At 31.5% G+C, this 24,215-nt stretch overlaps 1 protein-coding gene across 1 annotated transcript in view; it reads left to right on the top strand.

Moving 5' to 3' along the window:
• Positions 1-24,215, top strand: part of FRYL (FRY like transcription coactivator) — a 195,019-nt gene that overhangs the window by 63,851 nt on the left and 106,953 nt on the right. Inside the window, exons 9-15 of the mRNA XM_051965725.1 lie at positions 664-756; positions 3,375-3,473; positions 8,248-8,349; positions 11,826-11,870; positions 19,893-19,996; positions 20,307-20,415; positions 21,612-21,698. Of these exons, the coding sequence (XP_051821685.1) occupies positions 664-756; positions 3,375-3,473; positions 8,248-8,349; positions 11,826-11,870; positions 19,893-19,996; positions 20,307-20,415; positions 21,612-21,698 (639 nt within the window). The remainder of the gene's footprint in view (positions 1-663; positions 757-3,374; positions 3,474-8,247; positions 8,350-11,825; positions 11,871-19,892; positions 19,997-20,306; positions 20,416-21,611; positions 21,699-24,215) is intronic.

The raw sequence follows: 24,215 nt of genomic DNA, 5'->3' as shown, positions 1-24,215 counted from the left end.
ACAAGAAAATTTCTGTCTTCCTTCCCCAGCAAACATTATTGGCAACTTGTTCCTAAAATTCTTAATATACTTCCTTTAGGCATATCACTAAGGATCAGGCCACATTGTAATCTACTAGATGAATCAACAACATTTCAGCTAGAGAGGAAAAGACAATTTTATTGTGACAGCTTTAGAGGCTTCTTAGAGTCTGAGGAGCAGACTTTTCTTTCTTCTTTCTCATCTTTATATGTCAGCATTGAAAAATATCACATATAGGGATTTTGCTTACCTTTCTATTGAATTAGAGGCATGTCTAGTCACATTTTCCAATTTTACCATGACATGCTAATAATGAAATAATAACATCAAATTTCTCTGTGTGGAAATGCACGTGATATTAGTGGGATTAAGCGCAGCTGAGGATGTTATAAATCAATCAGTGCTCTCACTCATCTTTAAGGGTAAAAAGGAATGATTGAATGGGCATTGTTTTTCTTTAAATTATACAGTAGTATTTATTTTTTTCTGCTAAATAAATGATTAATGCTTTAAAAAAAAAAAAGAAATATCCTTGAGAAATGAAGTAAACATGTAAAAACCATTCCACAATCTCTATAATCTTAATACATTTAGGAGCAGAGTGTATATCACTTTGTTTTAAGATTTTTTTTTTTCTTTAAGGAATGTGCTCAGTATTTCCTTGAAGTAAAAGATAAAGACATTAAACATGCACTTGCTGGTTTATTTGTGGAGATTCTCATCCCTGTGGCTGCTGTGAGTATTTTCTGTTATTTAAAAATTCTACTTTAATAGTATTCATAGTTATGAAATCATTCCATAAAATGCTTTTTTTTTTTTTAACAATCTTGCAAATATTGGACTGAGTAAAGTTTAAATATAGGATGTTTTAAAGATAAAAGTAATATTTGGGTTTGGAGGAAATAATATCGTGAAAGGCCACCATTCAGAAATTTCTTAATACATCTCTCCCATTTTTGCCCTTTTCCTCCCTCATTTAAATACTGTCTCCCACTCCAAATCATCTAGGATTAAGAGATCATAATATCTGTGCTTCAATAACACCAATAGTCATATATCCGTTACATTTCACTGTGACTTTTGCCCCTTAATTGACCATTTTAATAATCTCCAGAGAGTAATCTAAAACCTGCAATGACTAACATGGAAATTATTCTCATTTTTAGATTATATTTAAATATAAGTATAATATAAATAATAAATATAAATATAAGCATAAGTAAATATAAATATAAAGCTGATTTTTATAATTTTTATTAGCATATTATAACAAGTACAAACAGTAATTATGCAAAACTATTGATTTTAATTAAATTTTAATGCTTGGCTGTACTCCATGATTTGTTCACTTTATCTTTTGTTGCAAACTTGCAGTGTGGTTTTTATATTGCATTTTCATTTTTTTAATATAAATTATGCAGTAAAACTGGAAAAATGTATTTTCACATAAAATACTCGATTTTTCCTAACTTTTACTGTAATAGCAGTAGCTAGCATTTATATAGCACTTTATAGTTTACAAAACATTTTACATATGTGAACTTATTTGTTCTTCATGACAATCTTGTGAGTTAATTGCTCTTATTCCGTTTTATAGTTGAGGAAAGTGAGGTATAGAGAAGTTAAGTCATTTAGATTGTGTTACACAGCATATTCACTCTCTGAGGCTACAAATTCAAATATTCTCAACTCCCAACTTTTGTGTTCTATCTACACCTTGCTCCTACAATTACTAACATTCATTATGACTAATATGTGCATGTGAATGAAACGATAGTTCCATTCTACTTGGCTCTTTTCAACAATGCCATGATTCAAGGCAATTATAATAGACTTGGGATGGAAAGTGTCATTTGCATCCAGAGAGAGAACTATGGAGTCTGAATGTAAATTGAAGCATAATGTTTTCACTTTTGTTGTTGTTGCTGTTTGTTTGCTTGTTTTTTCCCTTTCTCATGGTTTTTCCCTTTTGATCTGATTTTTCTTGCACAACATGACAAATATGGAATATGTTTAAAAGAATTGTATGTATTTAACCTATATGAGATTGCTTGCTGTCTTGGAGAGGGGAGAAGTAAGAAAGAGAGGAAGAAAAATTTGGAACAGAAAGTTTTACAAAAATGAATGTTGAAAACTTACTTTACATGTATTTGGAAAAAAAAGTACTGTTTAAAAAACCCACAGAAATAAAGTTCATTTGATAATCATAGTGCTGATGAAATTGCAACTTGAATTCCCTGTTGGACTAGGCCTTGATTTTTTTTTTCATTCCTACAGTCTATACCCAAGCTAGGCACTTCATAATGCATGATATTTCTCACAAAGGTCATTGTCATGTCCCGTAGACAGTGTGTTTGTAAATAATAAGAAATACTAAACATCATACACACAAATATGGAAAGTAATAAAAGTGCTATAGAACTGCTAGATATTAATAATGTAATAATGCCTTTTCATTGAATGCAAAAATAGTTCACATTTTACATTTAATTATAGCCTTCATTTCTGATATATATGTGCATATATATGTATAGATTTTAAGCCTTTAAAACAGTAAAGGAAGACAAATTCATATGTAACATTTTATCTGAGTTATTAGAAGTATGAAATAATTGGAAATATACTGAACTTTAAATCAGCACTGTGTTTGAGTCCTATCTGTACCAGTCACAGGCTGAGTTTTCATATCAGGAAATAAGGAGAATAAATACTTAGCCATCGTTCCTTGCAAGACTATTTTGAAGATTACATGAGATGTTTGTAAAAAGTGATTTTATAATTGAAATTGTTATCAAATATAAGCCACTTGTTATTTAATTCTAGCTAAAAGTTTGAAAGTTTTCTTGAGAAAAAATTAGTTATTAATTTGAGATTTTAGTATATATGGTGATACTTTCCTTTTGATTTAGGTATGTGAGTTCCTATCATTTTTACTTGTTATTAAATAAACTATTCTCTTTCATGTAACAAAATGATAACAGTAATTTGTTTTAAGTAATATGTATTATTAGATGTAATTCTTTCAGAATTTTGATATGCTACTGTTCAGGAGAAGAACCAGACCAGGATAATAATTGGTTAAACCTGGGGCTGGAGGTGAAAAATGGCAGGACAATACAATTTATGGCGGTGGAACAAACCAAAATGAACTTTCAGAGTCGACCAGAATCAACTATTTCTCATTGGGACTGCTTATATTAAATAAGCATTTTGTTCATTAGCTGACATGATAGTGTGAAAGATTATAATTTCATATACAAAATAATTCAGGGAGGCTTAGAGCATTTTATATATATTATTTATCTGTTCTTTTATTCATTTTATAAATTTTTGTGTCTCTGTCTTTTTACTAGGCTGTTAAAAATGAAGTAAATGTTCCATGTTTGAAAAATTTTGTGGAGATGCTGTATCAAACTACTTTTGAATTGAGCTCCAGAAAAAAGCATTCACTGGTATGTAAGAAACATTTCTGATCTTCTTATATTTGATTGATAAATTACATTATTTGCATAAATGTCCAAAGTAAAGTAAAAGGAAACAAGAAAATTGAAAGAATACAAAATAGTCACTTAAAAAATATTTACTACAGCCCTGCCTTCAGGGAATTGTACAAGGCTCTTTATTTGTAAAAAAAACAAATAGAAAAAAATTCAATGGTCCCCACTTTCTTGGAGGGGAATAGTACTCATAAAAAGTATGTTAAATTGAGGAGGAAGAAAGGAGTAGCATTCAAAAGGTTCCTAAGGGCAAAATTCTTAATTGTGCATTGTACATGCCACATCTTCTTTTTATTTTATTTGGGTCTGTCCAGAAAGAAGGAATAAACAAATGCTTGTTTTTACTTTTAATCCACATCTTATGCAAGCTGCTTATTATTGTTTTATAACAAATGATTGTTCCCTCAATCTCACCTTATAACCATAAATTTTTTATATGTAGATTATTTCTTATTCTCCCCAGTGTAATATACTTGTTATTTTTCTATTCAGCAATTCTGATTATAAAAAAATGTAAATAATCTGAAAAAAGTAAATGTAAATTTTATGTAAATAGATTGAACTTATTCATTAATCATGTTTTTATTTCATAAGATAAATGGAATTTTAATGGTGAAAGAAACCTTAATAAGAATCACATAATCTGAAATTATAACTGCACAGTAATATTACTTTAAAATGATGATCTAGAAAACTATTGACATTCTCTAGTGAAAAGGAATTTCCTAGTGCCAAAGGCAATCTGTTTGCTTTTGGATAGCTTTTAGTTTAGAAGTTTTTCCAGATGTCTCTGACACTTCTTTCCATTGATGCTAATTTTTGCTTTTTGGAAGTGAGACTAATTCTTGTTATGTCTGACAGCTTTTCAGACATTTGAAATAGTTACCTGTTCCCTGAGTCTTCTCATTTCTTAGCAAAACATTCTTTTTTTTTTTTTAAAAGCCAGTCCCTGCATGATAGAAAATTAAGTCCCTTTGTGTCTTGATCACTATGTTCCATGTGCATGCACTCTAGCTTGTCAGTGCTCCATGTATGTTCTGACATAGGGAGATTACTGAAGGGCAGTGTCCTTTCTCCTTCTGGACAGTACTTGGATTATTACTTCTCTTTGGTTTATAGGATCTCACTGCTTTTCAATCCACTTAAAAATTTATGTCTTTTTCACATATACTCTTGTCTAACCACATTTTCCATCTACTAGTAGATGGAAAGGTTTTTAACTTTAAAGCTCTCCTCAGAGAAGATGTCCACCCTTGTTTCCCCCTTCCAAATGGAAGATTACCTTTTCCCCTACTATTTCATCTTTCCAGATTTGGGACATTGTCATAGACTTCAGAATGTTTTGAATATCAGTTTTGTTAACCATTGTATTAGCAATCACTGTAATTTCAATCATCTAAAATTGTTCATTTAGGCCTTTTTTATGCTTTATTCTAAGTCGTTGATAATTATGCTGAGCAAAACAGTATTAAGATCAAAGCACTTAGATGCCCTATTAATTTTCTTCCATCATTTTCCTATTTCTGCTTCCTTCAAGACTTAGCTTATATCCCACCATGGATTTCCTTTCAAATTCTATCTTCCTGGAATTTTCTCTCACCTTTCCTCCAAAACTCTCCAGCCCTAGGATCTCCATTCTTATAAATATTTTTTATTTATACATAGTTGTTGTACCCATTCATGTTAGCTTCTTGGAAATAGGGACCTAATTTTTGCCTTTATTTGTATCCCTTTTGCTTAGCACAGGGCCTGGCACATAGTAGGGGGCTTAGCAAATATCTGTTGACTGACATCAACCATGTCTTCATCTAATTCTGAATCCATCTAACTGAATTTTTATTTTGCACCTTTGTCCTTGAAGATATCAGGAGAGACTTCATCATATATCTTGTAGAAATGATGAAAAGTATCTTTGTAACACTCCTTATTTGCCTGTCTAATTTCAGCAAAGAAATAAATATAGGTTTCTGTAACTTAATCTTGGTGAATCTGTGCTGGCTTAGTAGTATTTACTACTTTTCAAAAGTTGATAGATCATCTCTTTAATAATGTGCTTTCGAATTTTTCTATGGATCTAAATCAAGTTCACAGCCTGTAGTTTATTGTATTTATCTTCTGCAGTTTTGAAAATCACTGCATTTGGCCATCTCCATTCCTGTGTGCCCTTTTTTCTAGGTAGTCTTCTTCAGTTGCTCTCTGCTGCCCACTGATGGGCAGCCCCTGTGGAGTGCATCTTTTCTCTATCTTCCCTGTAGCTTATTTTCTTTAACTGCTTGCTCCAATTGCTAATGATTTAGCTTTAAAGATTTCTTTGTGCAGGCAATTTCAATCCTTTTTTCTCTTAAATTTTTTTTGTTCTATTCTGCTTTCCATCTACTTATCTCTTCTCCTCAGCTGAGAAAGCTTTGAGGTACTATAACTTACTCTCCTCTTACTTTCTTCTAAATCTGATGCTGTCTGGCTTCTGACCTAATCATTCAATTAAAAATACTTGTTCCAAAGTTCTCAGTGATCAAGTGCCAAATCAAATGGACTCTCTTCTCAAGAATTCCATTAAACCAAACAGGATTACTTTCTTCTGGATACTTCTGGATATTCTTTGCTTATAGGGCTTTTGCCATTTGACTCTCAGTTTATTCTACCCATTCAATTGCACTGAGTCTCCTTTCCTTTGACTTTTCATTTCAGCTCATCAGCTGTGAGTTTCCTTAGGCTCTGCTTTGAGTCTTTTCTTTTCTCTCTGTATTTCAACTTCTTTACTTGGAGTCCAGAGCCCATAGATTTCATAGAATCCTTGAAATTGGGTGGGAAAATAATATAAATTTATTTTCACTAAACTTTGATTTCAATAGCAGGTATTTTATGTATTCTAAAATGTTCTTTTGAAATGGGGCAATAGACTATATCAGATTGTTAAAGGAAACCATGATATAACAAATGTTTTAAAAAAACAACCACAGGGCAGCTCGGTAGCATAGTGGATAGAATACTGCTGCTGAAGTCAGGAGTACCAGAGTTCAAATCTGGCCTCAAACACTTAACACTGTTAAGTTAGCTGTGTGACCCTGAACAAGTCACTTAACCCCAATTGCCTCAGGGGAAAAACAAACAAACACCACCAGATTTAGAAAATTTAAAAGGTCCAGAATAAAAGGCACACGATTAAAAAAAAAATTGTTGTATTGGAGTGTGAAGGAGACTGGATGGAGAATGTTACTTAGGCTATCCAGCTCACACAATGGTGCAATAATTATCAAATCACCATGATCCTAAATAAAAATTTTAAAAATACATAAATATCTCATGTGGTGTTATGAGCATGATTTTTAGCTTTTAATTATCCAATGAAGATTTTACTTCCTGCTCTGTCCCTCAGCACCTATGCCATCACAAGTCACTTTCCTGCCTAAGGCTTTTCATTCTTCATTTGTCTTGTGCCCTCTTTGTTTCCTTCCAACTCTGAAATTAAGATAGAAATACATACAAATTCCTAAGGAAGACTCTCTTGATTTGACAAAATTAATGGGAAAACTGGGGAGGGGAGGGGATTTGATGAAAATTTGTTTAAATATAATACATCACTTACCCCATAAGCTATAGTAAAGTCTGAATGAATGAAATGTTAAAAATTGTGCCTGAAAAATAAAGAATGAAATAGATTAGGAGAATTCACAAATGGGTATAGAATAGAAAAGTTTATAATAGACATATCAATAATTTTAATTGCATTATAAGTTTTGCTAAAATAAAATAATTTGAATACAGTGATTAATGGTTTACCTTTTCTTCAGTTTTGGAATTAAAATACATTAAATGAAAAATGTGAATTATTTATTATCATATGATAGCCTATGAAATCAATTTAAATTATTTAAACACAAAGTAAATAAAGTATGATTATGTAGTAATAAGATCATTTTCACATGTAATTTAGAGGAAAAAAACCCCACTTTTTAAATAACAAATGTTCAGATTTCAAGAAGCCATGGTTTAGTCAGTTGTGATGCTCATTCCATTGGTGTAGGCCACAGATCTTTATTCAATGCTCTTTATGGTGAAGAACTTCTTGGTTCTTATCCAAGATGGTGCTCATTATTGTTCTAAAACATTGTTCTACTTAATTGCTTCTTTTTCTGTTTTATTCCATGGTAAATATTTTTGGTTCTTTCCAAATACTTCAAAAAGTATCACCAGGTAAGCTAATCTAATGATTAGGCCTGAAAATTATTGTTAGGAAACTAAAACTTTAAGGAGTTATTCATTGTTACATATGTATTTTTCTTATTTCATGTAATAAAACAATATAAAGAATAATTTTTCTTTTTTTATAGGAATAAATGTAATATATATGACAATTATATTATTTCCCAATAAAAATTTTTTTATTATACCTTTTTATATACAAAACATATGTGTGGGTAATTTTTCAACATTAACCCTTGTAAAAACTTCTATTTCTACTTTTCCCCTCCCTCCCTCCATCCCCTCCCCTAGATGGCAGCTAGTCCCATACATGTTAAATATATTAAAGTATATGTTAAATACAATATATGTATACATATTTATACAGTTATCTTGTTGCACAGGAAAGATCAGATTTAGAAAGAAGGTAAAAATAACCTGAGAAGAAAAAACAAAAGTGCAATCAAACAATAACAGAAAGAGTGGAAATGTTTTGTTATCCTACTAAAAATTCATACTCTCTCTTTTTTTTTTTTTAATCTCGTAGGCTTTGTATCCACTGATCACCTGCCTTTTATGTGTCAGTCAAAAGCAATTTTTCTTAAATAACTGGCACATTTTCCTACAAAACTGTTTGTCACATTTAAAGGTAAGAAATAATTTAATTTCAGGAACTGCCAAAACTCAAAACAAAGCTTTAGTCATGTAGATACACTGTATAAAATTTAAAACTAAAATATTTTTTAGTGTATTAGTTGTGCTTTCAAATATTTCATGTTATTTTCCTCAACAGAACACATTCATTTCATTCTCTTATATTGACAATAACATTTTTTCAATCAATTTCATTTATTTTACATTGTAGAATAACTTTCAACTGATAGTCTTTTAGGTCTGGGAATAATTGTAATGAAACTGATGCCATAGGCATAAGATTATATATATGTATGTATATATATAGGATACTTAATCTTTCTGCAATCTTTTAAGTGTTATACAAAAAATACTTTGTTTTAGGGCTAAACATTGGATTTGTAATCTTAAATCATATAGTCAGTTAACATTTCACAAATTCTCTTGTGAGGTACTTGAGTATTTATCATTATTGATTCTTATTCATTTTTGACACAGCTTGCTGTGTAAAACAAATGAAAGGATCCTATATAAGTCTGCTTAGCCTAATCTGGAAATTTTTTATTGAATTTAGGTTTTCTTAAGTAACTGGCAGAGCATCTTAAAAAACTGCCACATTTAAAAGTAAGAAATAATTTAATTTTGGGAACTATCAAAACTTCAGTGCATTCGTTCATATAGATTTTGTGTAAACAATTTAAAATAAAACAAATATTTTAGTAAGCAATCAGTACTAATTCCTCACTGTGTCCCAGGCCAGATGTTAGATTTTAGGATTACAAACTCAGGAACGTCCCTACCCTCAAAGAGTTTATATGTCATTGAAGTAAGTGGAGAAGTTTTGTTAAAGTGCAATGAAAGTTATATTACCAATCAGGGCTGGATAACAAGGATGATGAGGTGGAAAAGTAGCTGGCCTAGAAGTGGTAGGAATGCTCTATTCTCTGTTTTATTCTTTTTTATATAAATATCACCCTAGTGTCTGCTACATGGTAGAGAGGACCATAGAGAATTAATTAACTAAGCTGACTGGTTCCAGATCTGTTAAATTTTAATAACATTTTGAAGTCAATCCGTACATTCCTCATTTTAGAATTTGAACCCTTTTCCCATTGAAAAAAAAAGAAATAATTTTAGAAATTATTTAGTTTTGTAATATTTTTTGAGCTGTAGTTACAGGGGGCACAAAATTTCACAAGTACTAAAGCCAAAATGAAAAAATATTGCACATCATTTGAATACAGACTGAAGCATTTTTTTTTTTGAATGTCATAGGAGGGATCTGTTTTCTTTTGCAACTTGACTTTTATGGAATTGTTTTATTTAACATATGCCTTCTCAAAGAGGAAGGGAGATAATCTGGAGCTTTAAAAGTTTTAAAAACAAATGTAAAAAAAATTGTTTTGCATGTAACTGAAGAAAATAAAATATGAAAATACTGATCAAAAAAGCCCCCTCCCCCCCAAAAAAAAATCATACATCTCCAATCTATCATTCTAGATTCTAGTTTCTAAAGTTTCCTTTTCCCCTTTTTTAAAAATCTGCTTTAAAAAATTTTTGAGGAATTCTTGGGTTGCAAATACAATTTAGATTATTGAAACATGTTAAAGGCTTTCCTTCTAGAATAAAACTTTTTAAAAAATTGTTCCCTTTCAACTATTTTGGTAAGTTAATTATTATATCAAGCAAACTAAATGCTATATTTTAATGTCAGGTCAGTACTATATTTTCAATCACATTTATCAAATAAATTAAGCAAATTAAATACTGTATTTCAGTCTCATTCACTTTTTAAAAGGGCTGAATTGCCTCAATTGTTTTTAATAGAAGCATCCAACTGAGAATTTTAAAGTTTTATTCAGATCAATTTCATTTTAATTTTTAAAAATCATGTTTAGTCTGTTATGTACAACTTCCTGTTTTTTCCTAATGATGATGTGTCCTGGTCAGTGTTTATGAGAGTATACATAGCAATTAAATTATCATATCTACAATGGTTTGCCATGTAAATCAATTTAAATGGAACATAGATTTGTTTTTCTAAAAAGTTTCTTTGTTTTATAACATTTCATACTTTTCTGTTTCTTTTTAGATTTGGTGGGGGGGAATTCTTTTTCATCTAACATTTATAATACTTGAGCAATGCCTTAATTTTATTTGTATGTATGTCTTAAGACTTTTCTTTAAAATACAGTGTTTTCTTTGAACTCCTGTCTCCTGTTAAGTATTCTGAAATAGAGTCCATTTCTCTCAATGGATATTTATATTTGCTAATTCTAAGGATTAAGAGCCAGCCACTCAGCAAGTATGTTTGGAATATAGCATCCTTGACCATTAACACAAATTACAATAAGGCTCTATTTAGCAGAAATTTTACATATAATTTTCAGACAAAGTAATGTGATGTTACTAATAAATAATTAGACTAAGAAATCAATAAATTTCTTGACTCTCACCTTACAAGGAAATAACCAAAAAATTTTTGTGATAAAAATAATTGATAAATCTTCTTCCCCAAGATTCAACTTTATTATATTGAAGAAGCACAATTCAGGAAATTTCTTGATTATTTCTTACTGGAGATTAATATTACTTCAAAACCTAGGTAGAGCTGAAAATGACATAATTAGTTGTAATTTAAAGAAATCATTTAAATATATTTATAAAGTCATATAAATAAATTAGGTAAATTCTCAAGTTTCTTTGTAGGTCTTTGCTTCTTTAAGGGAGGGAAGATGGAAAGGAAAGAAGAAAGAAGGGAAAAATAAGCCAGAAATTATGAAATGGTTCCATTTTTTCCTTCTTAGTTAATAACATTTTGAATAGGCCTCCTTTCCTTCATTTTTCAAATTGTACCCTACCAGTAAGTGGAGTTTGTTTCTGCATGCCCAGAATGCTATTTTGCAATTTCTTTCACTTATTTTTTTTTCCCCTGAAAAAATTACCTGGCTCTGAATAGAGGTCAGTGGTTTCCCTTGTGTGCGTGTGAATATCTTGATGCCATTTGGGGCCTTTATTATAATTTCTTTAAAGTTGAAAATGAAAACAAATATAAGACTAAATTAAACATAATATGAAGGATATGAGTGGATTGTATCTAAAGTCAGGTGCAGATTCAAATACATGTTGCTTGGTTTTGTTTTTGGTTTTGTTTTGTTTTTTTTAAAGTTTTTTATATTTGAATCCACTGAAAATCGTATTTGGTGCTTGGAATGGGAAAATAAGCACATTTGACCCTGAAAAACGTGGTTAGAAAATGTGCCCGGAAACCACGTTGTAATTGTTCCCTTTCCTTCTGGCTCTTTTAAATGCCTTCCATAGAGTGGAAGCTGTAGGAGCTTGCCTCCAACGTCCTGCCGGCGCTGCTGGTGCGCTCGGATTTCTTCTAAATAGAGACCTTAGTGAATAGCTGTCTTGTGCTTATTTTCATCTAACATGCATGTGCCGCATCTCATGTTGGTTATGTTTGCTGTCTCACATTGCTTTATTTAGATGCCATCTAACAACAGTATCAGAAAACAAATAGAAACCCTCCAGGTGAGTTACTGGATTGAAGTTTTAAAGTTAAGATATTGCTTTGTTGTCCATCTGTGCAGCATTTTGTTCTTTGCCCATTGTTGCGTTGCATGTCTACTTTGTTAAAATGCTGCTTTGAGCATTGTCCAAGAGAAACAACTCCCGGGAGTTTGTCTTGTATTGAATTCTTCATAGAACAAAACTGTGCTATTTAGACAACACAGATAAAATGAGTTTAAAAGAAGGAGCTGATGTTCAATTTAAAAAACAAAACAAACTGGTACCACACTTTAGTTTTCTTTTTTTCTACTGTTTAGTTCAGGCCAATTATATGTGATCAAAGTGATAATTCTTTTCTCTTAAAAGTTAGAATTCATTTTTTTATTTGACTGTTTGCATAAATTGATGCTTTAGATCTGTCTTTGAAAAATTTAAACACTACATAACAGATAATTCCAACATGAAAGAAAAAGTATGATAGAAATATGAATCAGCATATAAAATTTACATATAAATATCACCTCGGACTTTTGTAAATTACTAAAAGGAAAGGGAGCTCATAGTATCTTAGATCCAGAGATTGAAAATTTTACAGGCCATATAAAACATATAAAAAGTACAAATACAGAGCATTTTCAGGAGGAAACAAAAGCTCTTGGAAAATAAGAACAAGGAAAAGCCTTTTTTAAGAGGCACTTTGGCTGTACTTTGAGACAGGCTCTGCACATTTTAAGAAGCAAAGATGGAACAGGGGGACAGGCATGGGAGATAATAGGCTGTGCAAAGGCATTTGGTCAGGAGATCCAATGTTGTGTATGAAGAACTGCAAGGATTCCAGTTTGAGTATGTGAATGTTAATAAAATAAAATGAGTCTGGCAAGATAGGTAGGAACTAGTTTGTGACAAAATAAAAATAGAAGCTGAGGAGTTTGTATTTTGTTCTAGAGATAATAGGGAGCTGCCAAAGATGCTTGAGAAAGGAAGTGACATACATAGTGACATATTTGTGCTTTTGGCAGCCGTGTGGAGGATACATTGGAGCGAAGAGAAATGCTAGATGCAGGGAGATCATTTGAGAGATTATTTCATTAATCATAGTGATTCAGACCTAAATTGTAGTGGAGCCATTTTAATGAAGAGAAAGTTGCTGATGTGAGATGTAACCTGAAGGAAAAATTGACAAGATTCAGGAGCTGATTATACGAAAATAGGGGAAGAGCAAGTCAAGAGTACCTAGTCAGAATCACATAGATAAGAAGAAGCAGGGTCCAGGGTTTGAAACTAGTTCTGCAACTCCAAAGCCAAGAAACTTTATACCATACTGCCTAATTCAGATTACTTACAACTATCTTTTCAAGTAATCCAAGATTTTAGGAATATTTCCTTTACAAGTAATAGGCATGGTCGTTAACAATGCATTGTTTTCTGTTTATTAAAGAATGTTTTAAATTTTTTTTCTAACTTCATTTTGCCATTCTTAATCATTTGCTATTTCAAGAAATTGGTTTTACTTTTTCTTTAAAAAAAAAAAAGAAGTTTATATACATATATATATAGAGAGAAAGACAGACAGACAGACATTTGCTGTCTAGGGGATGGGGTAGAGGAAGGAAGGGAGAAAATTTTGAAATGCAATATTTTGCAAGGATAAATGTTGAAAACTAATTTTTTAAAGATGTTATTATCAAATAGATTGGCTTTCCCTGCCAGTTAATTTTAGGTATTTCATGTTTTAACTGTGTTTTGGGGGGAAATGAGCTGCAATAGAGAAAAAAAATCTTATTACCTTTTTTATTAACTTGTTATATTTCCTGGGATTTTGAATTCAAATCATAATTGTGAAAAAGTTAGAGTTTTTGCCATTTAGTACTTTTTATTTGAGAAGCTTACTTCATTTCTGTTTATAGCTGAAATGTGTGTCTTATACTACATATGCATATATATGTAGTATGTATCTTCTATAAGTAGATAATGGAAACTTACTCAGCCAATGCACTCTGGCTACTTCGCTGTATCTTGTTCTTCTGCACTGAGAAATCAGCAATGTTCTGGAGGAAAGAAAGGGCAAACGTAGAGCCAGTGTGGCACGGGGCAGGAGTGGAACTTGGCTTTTTTCTGATTCCAAAGTCTGCGTTTTCTTCACTCTGCCACACTTGGGTGTGCATGTGTATGTGCTTGTAATATGTATAATCTCAGGACTAAGGACAAGATAGTTTAGCTACTCCTTTATTAAAGTGCTATTTTATCTTTGGATTATAATTATGAAAGTGCATCATTTGCTTCCTGGTTCATGGTTTGCTTTTAATTGGACAAAGAGCCCAAAGTTGTTAAGATTTCAAACTTATCTAGATTTCAAACTTATCTAAATTTGTATACTTCATATCCATTTCATGGAACTTAAAGACCTATTTAAACATTTAGAATTTAAAAAAGAAAATTTTTGAATAGCCATAGCAAAGAACTAAACCTCATTTATAATACTTATAAAATTGAATGAGATTAGGGTTTTAAAAAAATGATAGTGTATATCTTACTGCTTTTGAATAATTCAGAAGCTATCCACTTAAAATTTGTGCCTTTAGCATGATGGTTTCTACAATTCATATGAAAACAAAGGGCATATACGTACTATTTTTTTCAAACATTAAATAAATGTCACCAGTTAGAATGCCACTGCACATATTAATTTTTTTCCTATTGGCTTAAATGGCCTCAAAAAGTAATTCAAAAGATCATTATTTTTAACTCCTCTTCCTTTTAGCATCAATCCTTTTTGTGTTCTTATGCGTATGTTACCAGATAGAATGCTTTTGTACTTATAAGGAAATCCCTGATTCTTGGAAGTGAATATTTTCTAAATAAATTTAATCCTTTAAACCAATACATTTTCATGTTAATGCAGTATAATTATGGCCATAATAAATAAATAAATAATGACCAGTGCTTTGAAATTAGTTTATTTCATGATATAATAACATAAGAAGTAATTACAAAAAATGTATTTTAGAGAAAATTAGTCTATAACATTGGTCTTCATTTTGTGGGAATTATTCTAGGTTTTTTAAAGTTATTCAAGTAGAGCCAAGATTTGACAGGTGGTATAGCTACAGATGCTAGAAACATTTTTAATAAAGTTTCAGGAACCAGTGTGTGTCTTCTTTCTGAGGATCAGCCTTGCTCAATTAAAAAGTTCATTTCACCTGGTGACAAAATACTTGTCTCCTGCAATACTGAAAACAAAGAAAAATAAAAAGTAATTCTTAGCCTGGACTATTCACTTTCACTTGTGTATTCTTGTTAATGGGAAAGGGTCAAGGATCAGCATATAGTAGTCTCACCTTTCCTCCTTTCGCTCAGGGTAAAAATTAACTTAAGTAAATATTAACTTAACTTTTGGTCTTTGCATGTCAAGTCTTCATTGAACCATTAAGAAAAGCAATTGAGGGAACTTATTCATAAAAATCTTGGCATTGTTATAAATAATATCAGAAGACAGGAAAAAGATGTTTGGTTCAAACATTCTTCTTGGAGAGGAAAATAAAGAAGGTAGATCATTTGATAATCTGGGATTGCAGTGCTCCTGATAAATAACTAAAAAAAAAATCTGCTAGAAAATCGGTACAATGTGTACCAAGATCTTTAATTGCAGACAATAAAGATAAAAATGTTGTCAAGAATTTTGTAATACTTTTACATTAAGGCACATGTATTTTAATCTTGAGGAATTCAGTGCAAAGCAGGCATATGAGAAGACTGTGGAAAGGAGTTAAGACTGAGAGGAGTCTCCCATAGTCTCAAGAAAAGCCTGCTGCCTTTATATTTTTTGGAGAAAGTTATCTAAATGTGGTGGGCACTGAGTAACATCTCTAAAATATAATTGATTGTTGGAGGAGTCATTCTGGGATCAGCTGTTGTCTCTGCAATGACACCACTGCTTGTTAAGGCAGAGATACAAATTAATAAAGTATAAAAATGAATAAAAATGAGAAAATCTAGCATTGATTTAAAACAGTCCAGTCTAATTTAAATAAATAGGGGAAGAACAGACATCAATATAAACTACAATTTCATAATAGATTTTTTTCTGACATACATATGTTGCTCATAAGATTAAAAGAGCCTAAAAACTGTCAAAATGAACAAACATTTGACTGATTTTGCAGGTACAAAGAGGTAATGGCCAAAGAAGATGTTTTTAGAATATGAATTCTTTTGTAAAATCTTACAAACGTGCCTTATAAGCATGTAAGATATAATAGAGAGAAAAAGTAATTTAAGTAAGGTTTAGAGAGATCCAATTAAATAGTCATCCCAAGATCATTTAAGTAGGAAAGCAACCAAAAAAAAATTGAAAAGTTCTGCAAAGATATTTCTTTTTCATTTTATTTTTATTGATCCCTTTTTTATGTCACATTCATTTTTTAGTTTATTCCTCTCCCTCTCTTTCCTATATTCATCATTATTCCTTACTAAAAACTAACAAAGGGAGAGGGGAAAAAAGCATTTCAGTAAAATTAACCAACACGTTTGGTTAATTTTTAACAGTATATATAACATTAAATATCCATGGTCTTCCACCTCTCCATTAAAGAGAAAGGAGTAGCATTTTTTCAACTCTTCCTTGTGATCAAACTTAAGTTGCTATAATTATACATCATTCAGTTTCATTTTTTTGTAGTTTAAATTTATATTGTTTTAGTTTTCCTGATTGTGCTCAACTCACTATGCATCAATTCATAATAATTTTTCCTTTGCTTCTCTGAACATTTCATACTTGCAGTTTCTTCAGAGCAGTATTATTACATGATATTAAGTACTGTAGTTTATTAAACCTTTCCTCAAAGGGTGCCAACTTTCCTTTTTATTTTCTGCTACCACAAAATGTACTGCTATATATTAGATATTTTAGTATGTTTGGTACTTCTCTTTTTAATCCTTCTGGAATATATGTTTATCAGTCAAGTCAGCAAGCATTTAACAAGTTTCTGTTATGTGCCAGGCACTGTCCTAAGCCCTGGAGGTACAAAGAAAGGTAAAAGAATTGCACTTGAGAAGCCAATGTACAAATAAATATATATACAAACGGACCATGTATAGCATAAATTGGAGATAATCTAAGAGAAAAAATGCTAGTTTTAACATTTTAAGAAGATCAAGAAAGTATGTTGAAGATGTAATTTTAGCTGAAACTTGAAGGAAGCCAGAGAAACTAGGAAATCAGCCTGAGGAAGACTATTATAGGTATGGTGGACAACAAATGAAAAATCTGTTGAAAATTGAGACCAGTGTCAATAGCTCCTGGACAGTGTGGAAAAGGGAATAAGGTAGACTGAAAGGTAGTAAGGGATCAGATTGTGAAGGGCTTTAATGGCCAAACAAGATTTGAGATTTGATCCTGGAGGTATTAGGAGCCACTATCTTAATGAGGAGCAGCTGGCATGATCAAACCTTTTTTGTTTTAGGATGTTTTAGGATGAACATTTTGACAGCTGAATGGAGGAGAGAGTGAGAAGTCAGGAAGATCAATGAGCTGCCTATTGCAATAATCCAGGTGTTGAGGCAACAGTGGCCTATAAGCAGTATGGTTGCTTTTCCAGAGGAAGGGACATAAGCTAGAGATGTTACAAAAATAGAATTGACAATAGATAAGTCCCAAAAGTCTCTCTCTACTGATCAAATTTGAGTTGTCGATGATCTTCACAAAGATGTGAAAAGAAGGGAAATAGGATGATCATTAGCAGATAGGGACTGATCAAATGAGTAGTTTATTTTGCCGATGAGGCAAGACTGGGTGTATTTGTTGGAAATGGGGAAGCAGTCAGTATAAAATGAAATTGAAAATTAGTGATCTAGCAGCATTAATGCCAATTTTATGGATGTTAATTGTTGGTTTGCATTAGTGATTTAGAATTATGGTGGTTAACAGTTTTCATATCTTCTTTTGAGAACTCTGTTCAAACTTTTTGGTCATTTTTATGAGAAACCTTTCAACATAAAAGATAGTAGAGCTTCCACATTATCACAATCTCTCTTAAATTAATAGAGAAAGTGAATGTGGCACCAGAGAGTAACAAATTGTTTGATTTGAAGAACAAAAGCAAGACCAGGTATACATGAAAGAGGATCTGTGCTGGAGACAATTTTAAAAATAATGACAGATCCCATAAATATCTCTGGAGTAATAGAAGATTTCAAAGATGATAATCAAAAAAGGGCAGTTACCAATGGCCAACCCATATGATTAATCTCCTATGTATAAAATACAAAAATTTAGACTATTCTACACCTTCACTAAGAACATTCTCATTGAGGGAATCATTAGGATAAAGTAGACAGGCTTTAACAAGTTGTATCCCACAAACATTATCAATCAAACAGTGGGCTCTTTTAACTGTGCTTATTGCTTATTATTGTAATAATGCATTTGATACAATAGAGCGACTTTGAAAATCTTTATTCCAACAAGCTATCTGTCTTGCATATGTCAGAATTATATGAGATTTTTTGAAGATGTGACAACATAGGTCACCTTGTTCAACTATTCTCTGATCATTAATACCAAGCAAGGCATAAAAGAGATGTTCACTGCTGTCATGGTGGAGATACAGCACAGAATACAAGTTGAGGGATGGATTCTTTCAAGATGGTGAGGTCCTTCAAATGCTTTTGTTTGTGGATTACATTGTGTTGATTTCATGATTCATTAACATTGCAGAACTTTCTAAATAAAATACATAATAAGAACTTAGCCAGACTATTCACAGTAAAAACCAGGTGAATGAAGAATGCCTCTTCCTCATTTGGATGGACAACCTGTAGGATTCATTCACATTTATCAACATACATACATATATGTACACATACATATATTGTGTATATGTGTATGTTTGTGTTGAACAGACATTGCAAGTAGACAGCAATATAGGACTCATTCACATTAGCATATATACATATATATGCATGTTGTATATGTCTGTAGATAGATAGAATGTACATATGTATATGTGTTTTGTATTAGATATATTACAACTAGAAAATAAATGGACAATACATGGACTGAAATTCACCAAGAAGAGTGGACTGGCTTATTTGGGAAATTATAGTCATTTTAAAGACTTCCATGCTTCTCCCTGAAACAAAAGCCAATCTTTTTAAGGCAAATATTCTTTCACTTAACCCAAAAACAATTTATGGATGAGATTAGAAGGTTCATGATGTATATTAAACGCAAGGCTGAACCTTATCCCAAAAAATGGCTAAGTGGAAACAATTATAAATGATTCAAATCAAAGAATTGAGTTAAAAAAAAAAAAAAAGATGGTGGGAGTAGATTAGAGACCCAAGGCAGAATATAATATATTGACAAAGTTGCCATTATGAATGTTTTTACTCTATTTTCCTTTCATATAGAAGAGGTTCAGTTGCCGAAGTTGAGTAAGAACATAAAGGATTATCTCCTGACCCATTCCTACCCTTGCATCTGAAATAAAACTTTTTTTTAAGGGAGAATGAGAGGAATACTACTAACACTGAGTAGCAACTTTAGGAGATTTGAGCTGGAGTCACACAAAACAGGCAGACATGGTTGTGTTGTAAGCTATATCAATAGAGGAAATATTTGCATTGATGAGATCATAATCTCATACAAGAGTGTTAATAACAATCTTAACTATCTAGGTAGCTTCTCATTTGAATTAACTGTTCCTGATCACTTAGTTCTAAATTGTTAATTTTGGTACTTTTAATTTCATTGCCTGGACAAAGCCATGATCAATCACCCTTAGCTTTTTATATTTTTTCTAAATAACTATTTTAATGACTTTATTTTGAAATTGCTCAAAATGACTTTGCCAAATATGAATAATAATTGATTTATTATTTGTGCTTGAAATCATTTTAAAATACTTTTGGATGGGAAAATTGGGAATTTAATTTTGTAAATAATTATTGAGCAAGTAATTTGGAATTTAAAGATTTTAATTATTTTTAAGAGCACAAAATTTGGAAGAAATAATACTTGGTCTTGTTTTTCTTTTTTAACAGAATAAAGATCCCAAAATGTCCCGAGTTGCACTGGAATCTCTGTATAGACTATTGTGGGTTTATGTAATTAGAATCAAATGTGAAAGCAACACTGTAACTCAGAGGTGAGTACCAATTATTAATGTTAACATTTAATAAATTACCTCATTAAATAAAATTGCTTTAATGGGTTTCAAATAATACATAGGTGCTTCAGAGAATCAAATGAAATAAAGCATTAAAAGCACTGTGCAAACCTTAAAGATCTATATATAAATCTTAGGGACTATGATGATAATGATGAATAAGAAATGAAAAGCCTTTTACTACTAAGAAAAGAAATTTAAAGAATTATAAAAAAAAAAAAAAGATTAAATTTATTGAACCTTTGCAATAGCAGCTTTTCATCTCGTTTGTAAATTCTTTTTTCCTTAGTCGTCTTATGAGCATAGTATCAGCACTTTTCCCAAAAGGCTCCCGCAGCGTAGTCCCTCGTGATACGCCACTTAACATATTTGTCAAGATTATCCAATTCATTGCTCAGGTAAGCTCACCATAGAATAGTACATTTGTATTTGTTTTCTAAGTAACAAACAATAAAAAGTAGTTCTTTCACAGTTAAGAACATTTCAAAAATCTAGGCAAAAATGAATATTATTGATGAATAATTATATTGAATAAGATTCATGAAATATAGTAAAATATCTTGATGTTATTGTGATTTGTTTTGTCTAAATCTTTGACTGAGGGGGATACAGAATAAGTATATATATTTAATACTCTTATTCCAGAGTATGCAATTGCCCTTTTTATAGAACCAAGATGGGAAAAATATGAATGTTTTCAAATGAAATTATTTTGCACTTGATGGAATGATAGTTATTTTAATCACTAGAGAACAAAAACGATGAGGTTATGTTGTAGTTATTTTCAATAACATTAAATACTATATGCAGTATCTCTTCTTCCCCCCTTACATTTTAGGATATACCTTTTTGGTGTGTGCATCTCTTCTTTTCTTTTCTATCTTTTCATTATTTCACCCCCAAGCTATTGTAATATGTTTCTAATTGGTGGTTCTCTCATTGATCCTCTGTTCTAATCCATTCTTGCCTCTGCTGTCAGATTGTATTAAAACACTGCCTATATCACTTCATTTTCTTTCTCAAGATCTTCAGTGACTTCACATTTCATCGAAGTCCAAACTCCTTTCCTTGCCATTCAAGACTCTATATTATCTGATCTAATGCTCTCTTCTAGCCTTATCTCTCACTATCCTTTTGTGTGATTCTGTGCTTTCATTAAATTGGCCTTTTACTCTCCCCAAATCGTCTTTTTCTAATGCCATTTTCCTGTGTCCTTGTTGTTTGCTTCTCCTACTTTTTAAGATTCAGTTTAAATTCATAAAACCTTTCCATCGCAGTCCATCATACAAGAAAGGTTCTCACTCTGTTCTGAACTAAAAGTACATAGTTTGTAATTTTAATTTTACGTTTAATTTATGACACTGCTTGCATTGTTATTATTTGACTTTAAATGTTTTTGTCTTTTGTTTTGTTGTTTGCTTGTAATCTCTTTTAGAACAGGGAACTCGTGTGTGTGTGTTCTAGAATGTTTATTCTTTATGGCATCTAGCATAGTAATTTGTGCTTATCCAATTCAAAATTAATCATTGTTTATGGATTTGTATTTTTGTTAGTATATCCTTAGTATAACATAATAAAAGTATGTTTCTTTTAGGAACGTTTGGATTTTGCAATGAAAGAAATAATATTTGATCTTCTCAGTGTTGGAAAATCTACTAAAACCTTCACCATTAATCCAGAGGTAAAAGGATCTGATATCTTTGCAATTTTGTCTATATTTTTTAAACTTTTAATATCCTTCATAAAAGAAACACTTAAAAATTTGCTTACAAGAACAAAACAAAATAAGCTGTTGACTAGAAATCTGAAAAACATGGATGGTTAGTTCTCAAACTGTTTAGACATATCACATTTACCCTTTAGCTATATGACATCCCTTATCTTGGGGGAAAAAAATCTCTTTTTTCTCTTCCATTCCTTTCATAAAATACAGTATGGGTTATCCTTTGACTATTTTGACAAAGGATGAAATAGATTAAAAATGACCTGTACTTCTACAGTGAAAGGATAATCATTGCTGATAACTACCTATCCCTCTCCACGAGACATCTGGGAGTAATAGAGAGTGAAGAAGCTGGAAGTGACCAGTTTGAGATTGACAGAAATAATATTTGTCTGTCACTCTCAAGGGAGAATTCATCTAATTACTATATATTTTTTCCTTGTATCTACCATTCCAATGTGCCTCAGTATATTTCCAAGATTTTTTTAATATCTGCCAATTAATTTGCTTTCATTTCCTCATGCTTTATCATAGATTTATACTTTCCTTTTAAGAAACATTGATATAGAGTATAGCAGAAGTCTTTGGTATATCCTTAGCAGACATCATATTCTAATGCTTCATGGTAGTTTGGTGCCAACCCTGGATTCCTAAAGACTAACTGGCAAGGTATAGGCTTATGGCAAGTCCTGCCATGCCAGAAATACTTTGAATGCCATCACAACAACAGACTACATGTTTGTGAATTTGGAGTTTTGCTAAATATGACCACTAGATCAACATTAACTTCTAGTGAAACAAAGAAAATTGCAAAATGACCAAATCCTTAGAGTCTCCTTCAGTTCTGCAATGACAGTGGCAAAGTGCTAGAAAAGGAGGCAGAGAATGTGAAGAGTCATCATTTTTAGATTGTCTATCAAAATTAATTTCATTGCTGGTACCCTGATTGTCAGAAACTTACTCACTAATAAGTTAATGTATGACTTTAGAAATGGCATTATTTCAGACTTGATATTTCCTGTGTAACTGAAACTACAGAATCATAGATTTTGAGAATTGAAGGAGATGCTCTTGGCTAAACAGTCTAACCCATTTCTCTACCACATCTAATAAGTATTCAGCCTTACTTCAAAGATCTTCAGGTAGAAGGATTCCACCAACTTTTTACAATTTATATTTATATTCTTGCTCTTTTTTCTGCTCTCTGGGGAGCAATGTTGCCTCCACCTGAAAGGCTTTTAAATATTTGAAGACAGATATCATATTGCCCCTTTATCTTTTGTCCTTCAAATTAAACATCCTCAAGGTCTTTTGCCATTCTGATTGCTCTCTTCTCAACACTTTTTAGCTTATTATTGTACATCTGAAACTGTGGCTGCCAGAAGTGAATGTGGAAAAGGCCAATAAGGAAAGCAAATTGAAGTTCTAATAGCTCTGAATTCTTCTCTTAGGTCTATGCCTCCCTTAATTCAATCCAAGATTAATTTAGCTTTTTTGTCACCACATTATAATATTACCTAATAATGAATTAGATCTTACGCCATATCTTTATCAAACAAATTATGGAACCATGCCTCCCTATTCTGTACTTATGAAGTTGATTTTTTTAACTGAAGTTTGAAATTCTTTATCTCTGTCGAATTTAACCTCACTAGATTTAGCCCAGTGGTATAACCTGTCAGGATCCTTTTAGATCCTGACTCTATGATCCTTCTCAGCATGGGAGTCCCTATAAAATTGATGAAGATGCCATCTGGGCTTTAGTTTGAAACATTAATGAAAATATTAAACAGCCAAAGGTTAAACACAGATTCTGGAATATTCTCTTGGAACAGAAAACAAAAGGAAGTTGGGTAGATATGGAATAGTGTAATTATTTGTAAAAAAAGGCCACCCCCGAAGGTTATTGTGGCTTATGTGGCAACAGCTCTTGTAAAGGTTGAGGCAGTAGAGAAATTTCACAAACTCAATTAAGATCTTCCATATTAAAACATTGATGGCGAAAAAATGGACACAAAGGAGGATGTCTTAAAAACATATTAAAAAATATGTCTTGGGATTAAGAAATAAGGCATCAAAGGATTGAAAACTATAATAAACCTTTCTCGCCTTCATGCCATGAATACTTATTAAAGAAGAGAGTTGAAAAACATAAGGCATGGCAAACACCAGAAAACATTCTAAAAAAGAAATTGACTGTATTTTTAACAAAGAACTGACTTCCTAATGAAGTAATCATTCTGAACCAGCTGTCTTGTTAGTGCAAAAAACAGAACCAAATAATGGGGAAAAAAAAGATAGGGTCTCTTATTAAAACAGCATCAGACTGATCTGTTTACCCACACTTTTCAGAAAAAAATGAAGGGGAAAAATAACGATAAATGTAGATCATTCTGAGGGAAAACTAGTTCACTAATGCAGTTGTTGGTGAATCTGAATTGATTCAATTTTTCTGGAAAAGAGTTGGAATTAAGT

This window comes from Antechinus flavipes, chromosome 6 (assembly GCF_016432865.1).
Source record: "Antechinus flavipes isolate AdamAnt ecotype Samford, QLD, Australia chromosome 6, AdamAnt_v2, whole genome shotgun sequence".
Lineage (NCBI taxonomy): Eukaryota > Metazoa > Chordata > Mammalia > Dasyuromorphia > Dasyuridae > Antechinus > Antechinus flavipes.
The sequence above is the reverse complement of the archived record's forward strand: the minus strand, read 5'-3'. Positions and strand labels throughout refer to the sequence as shown.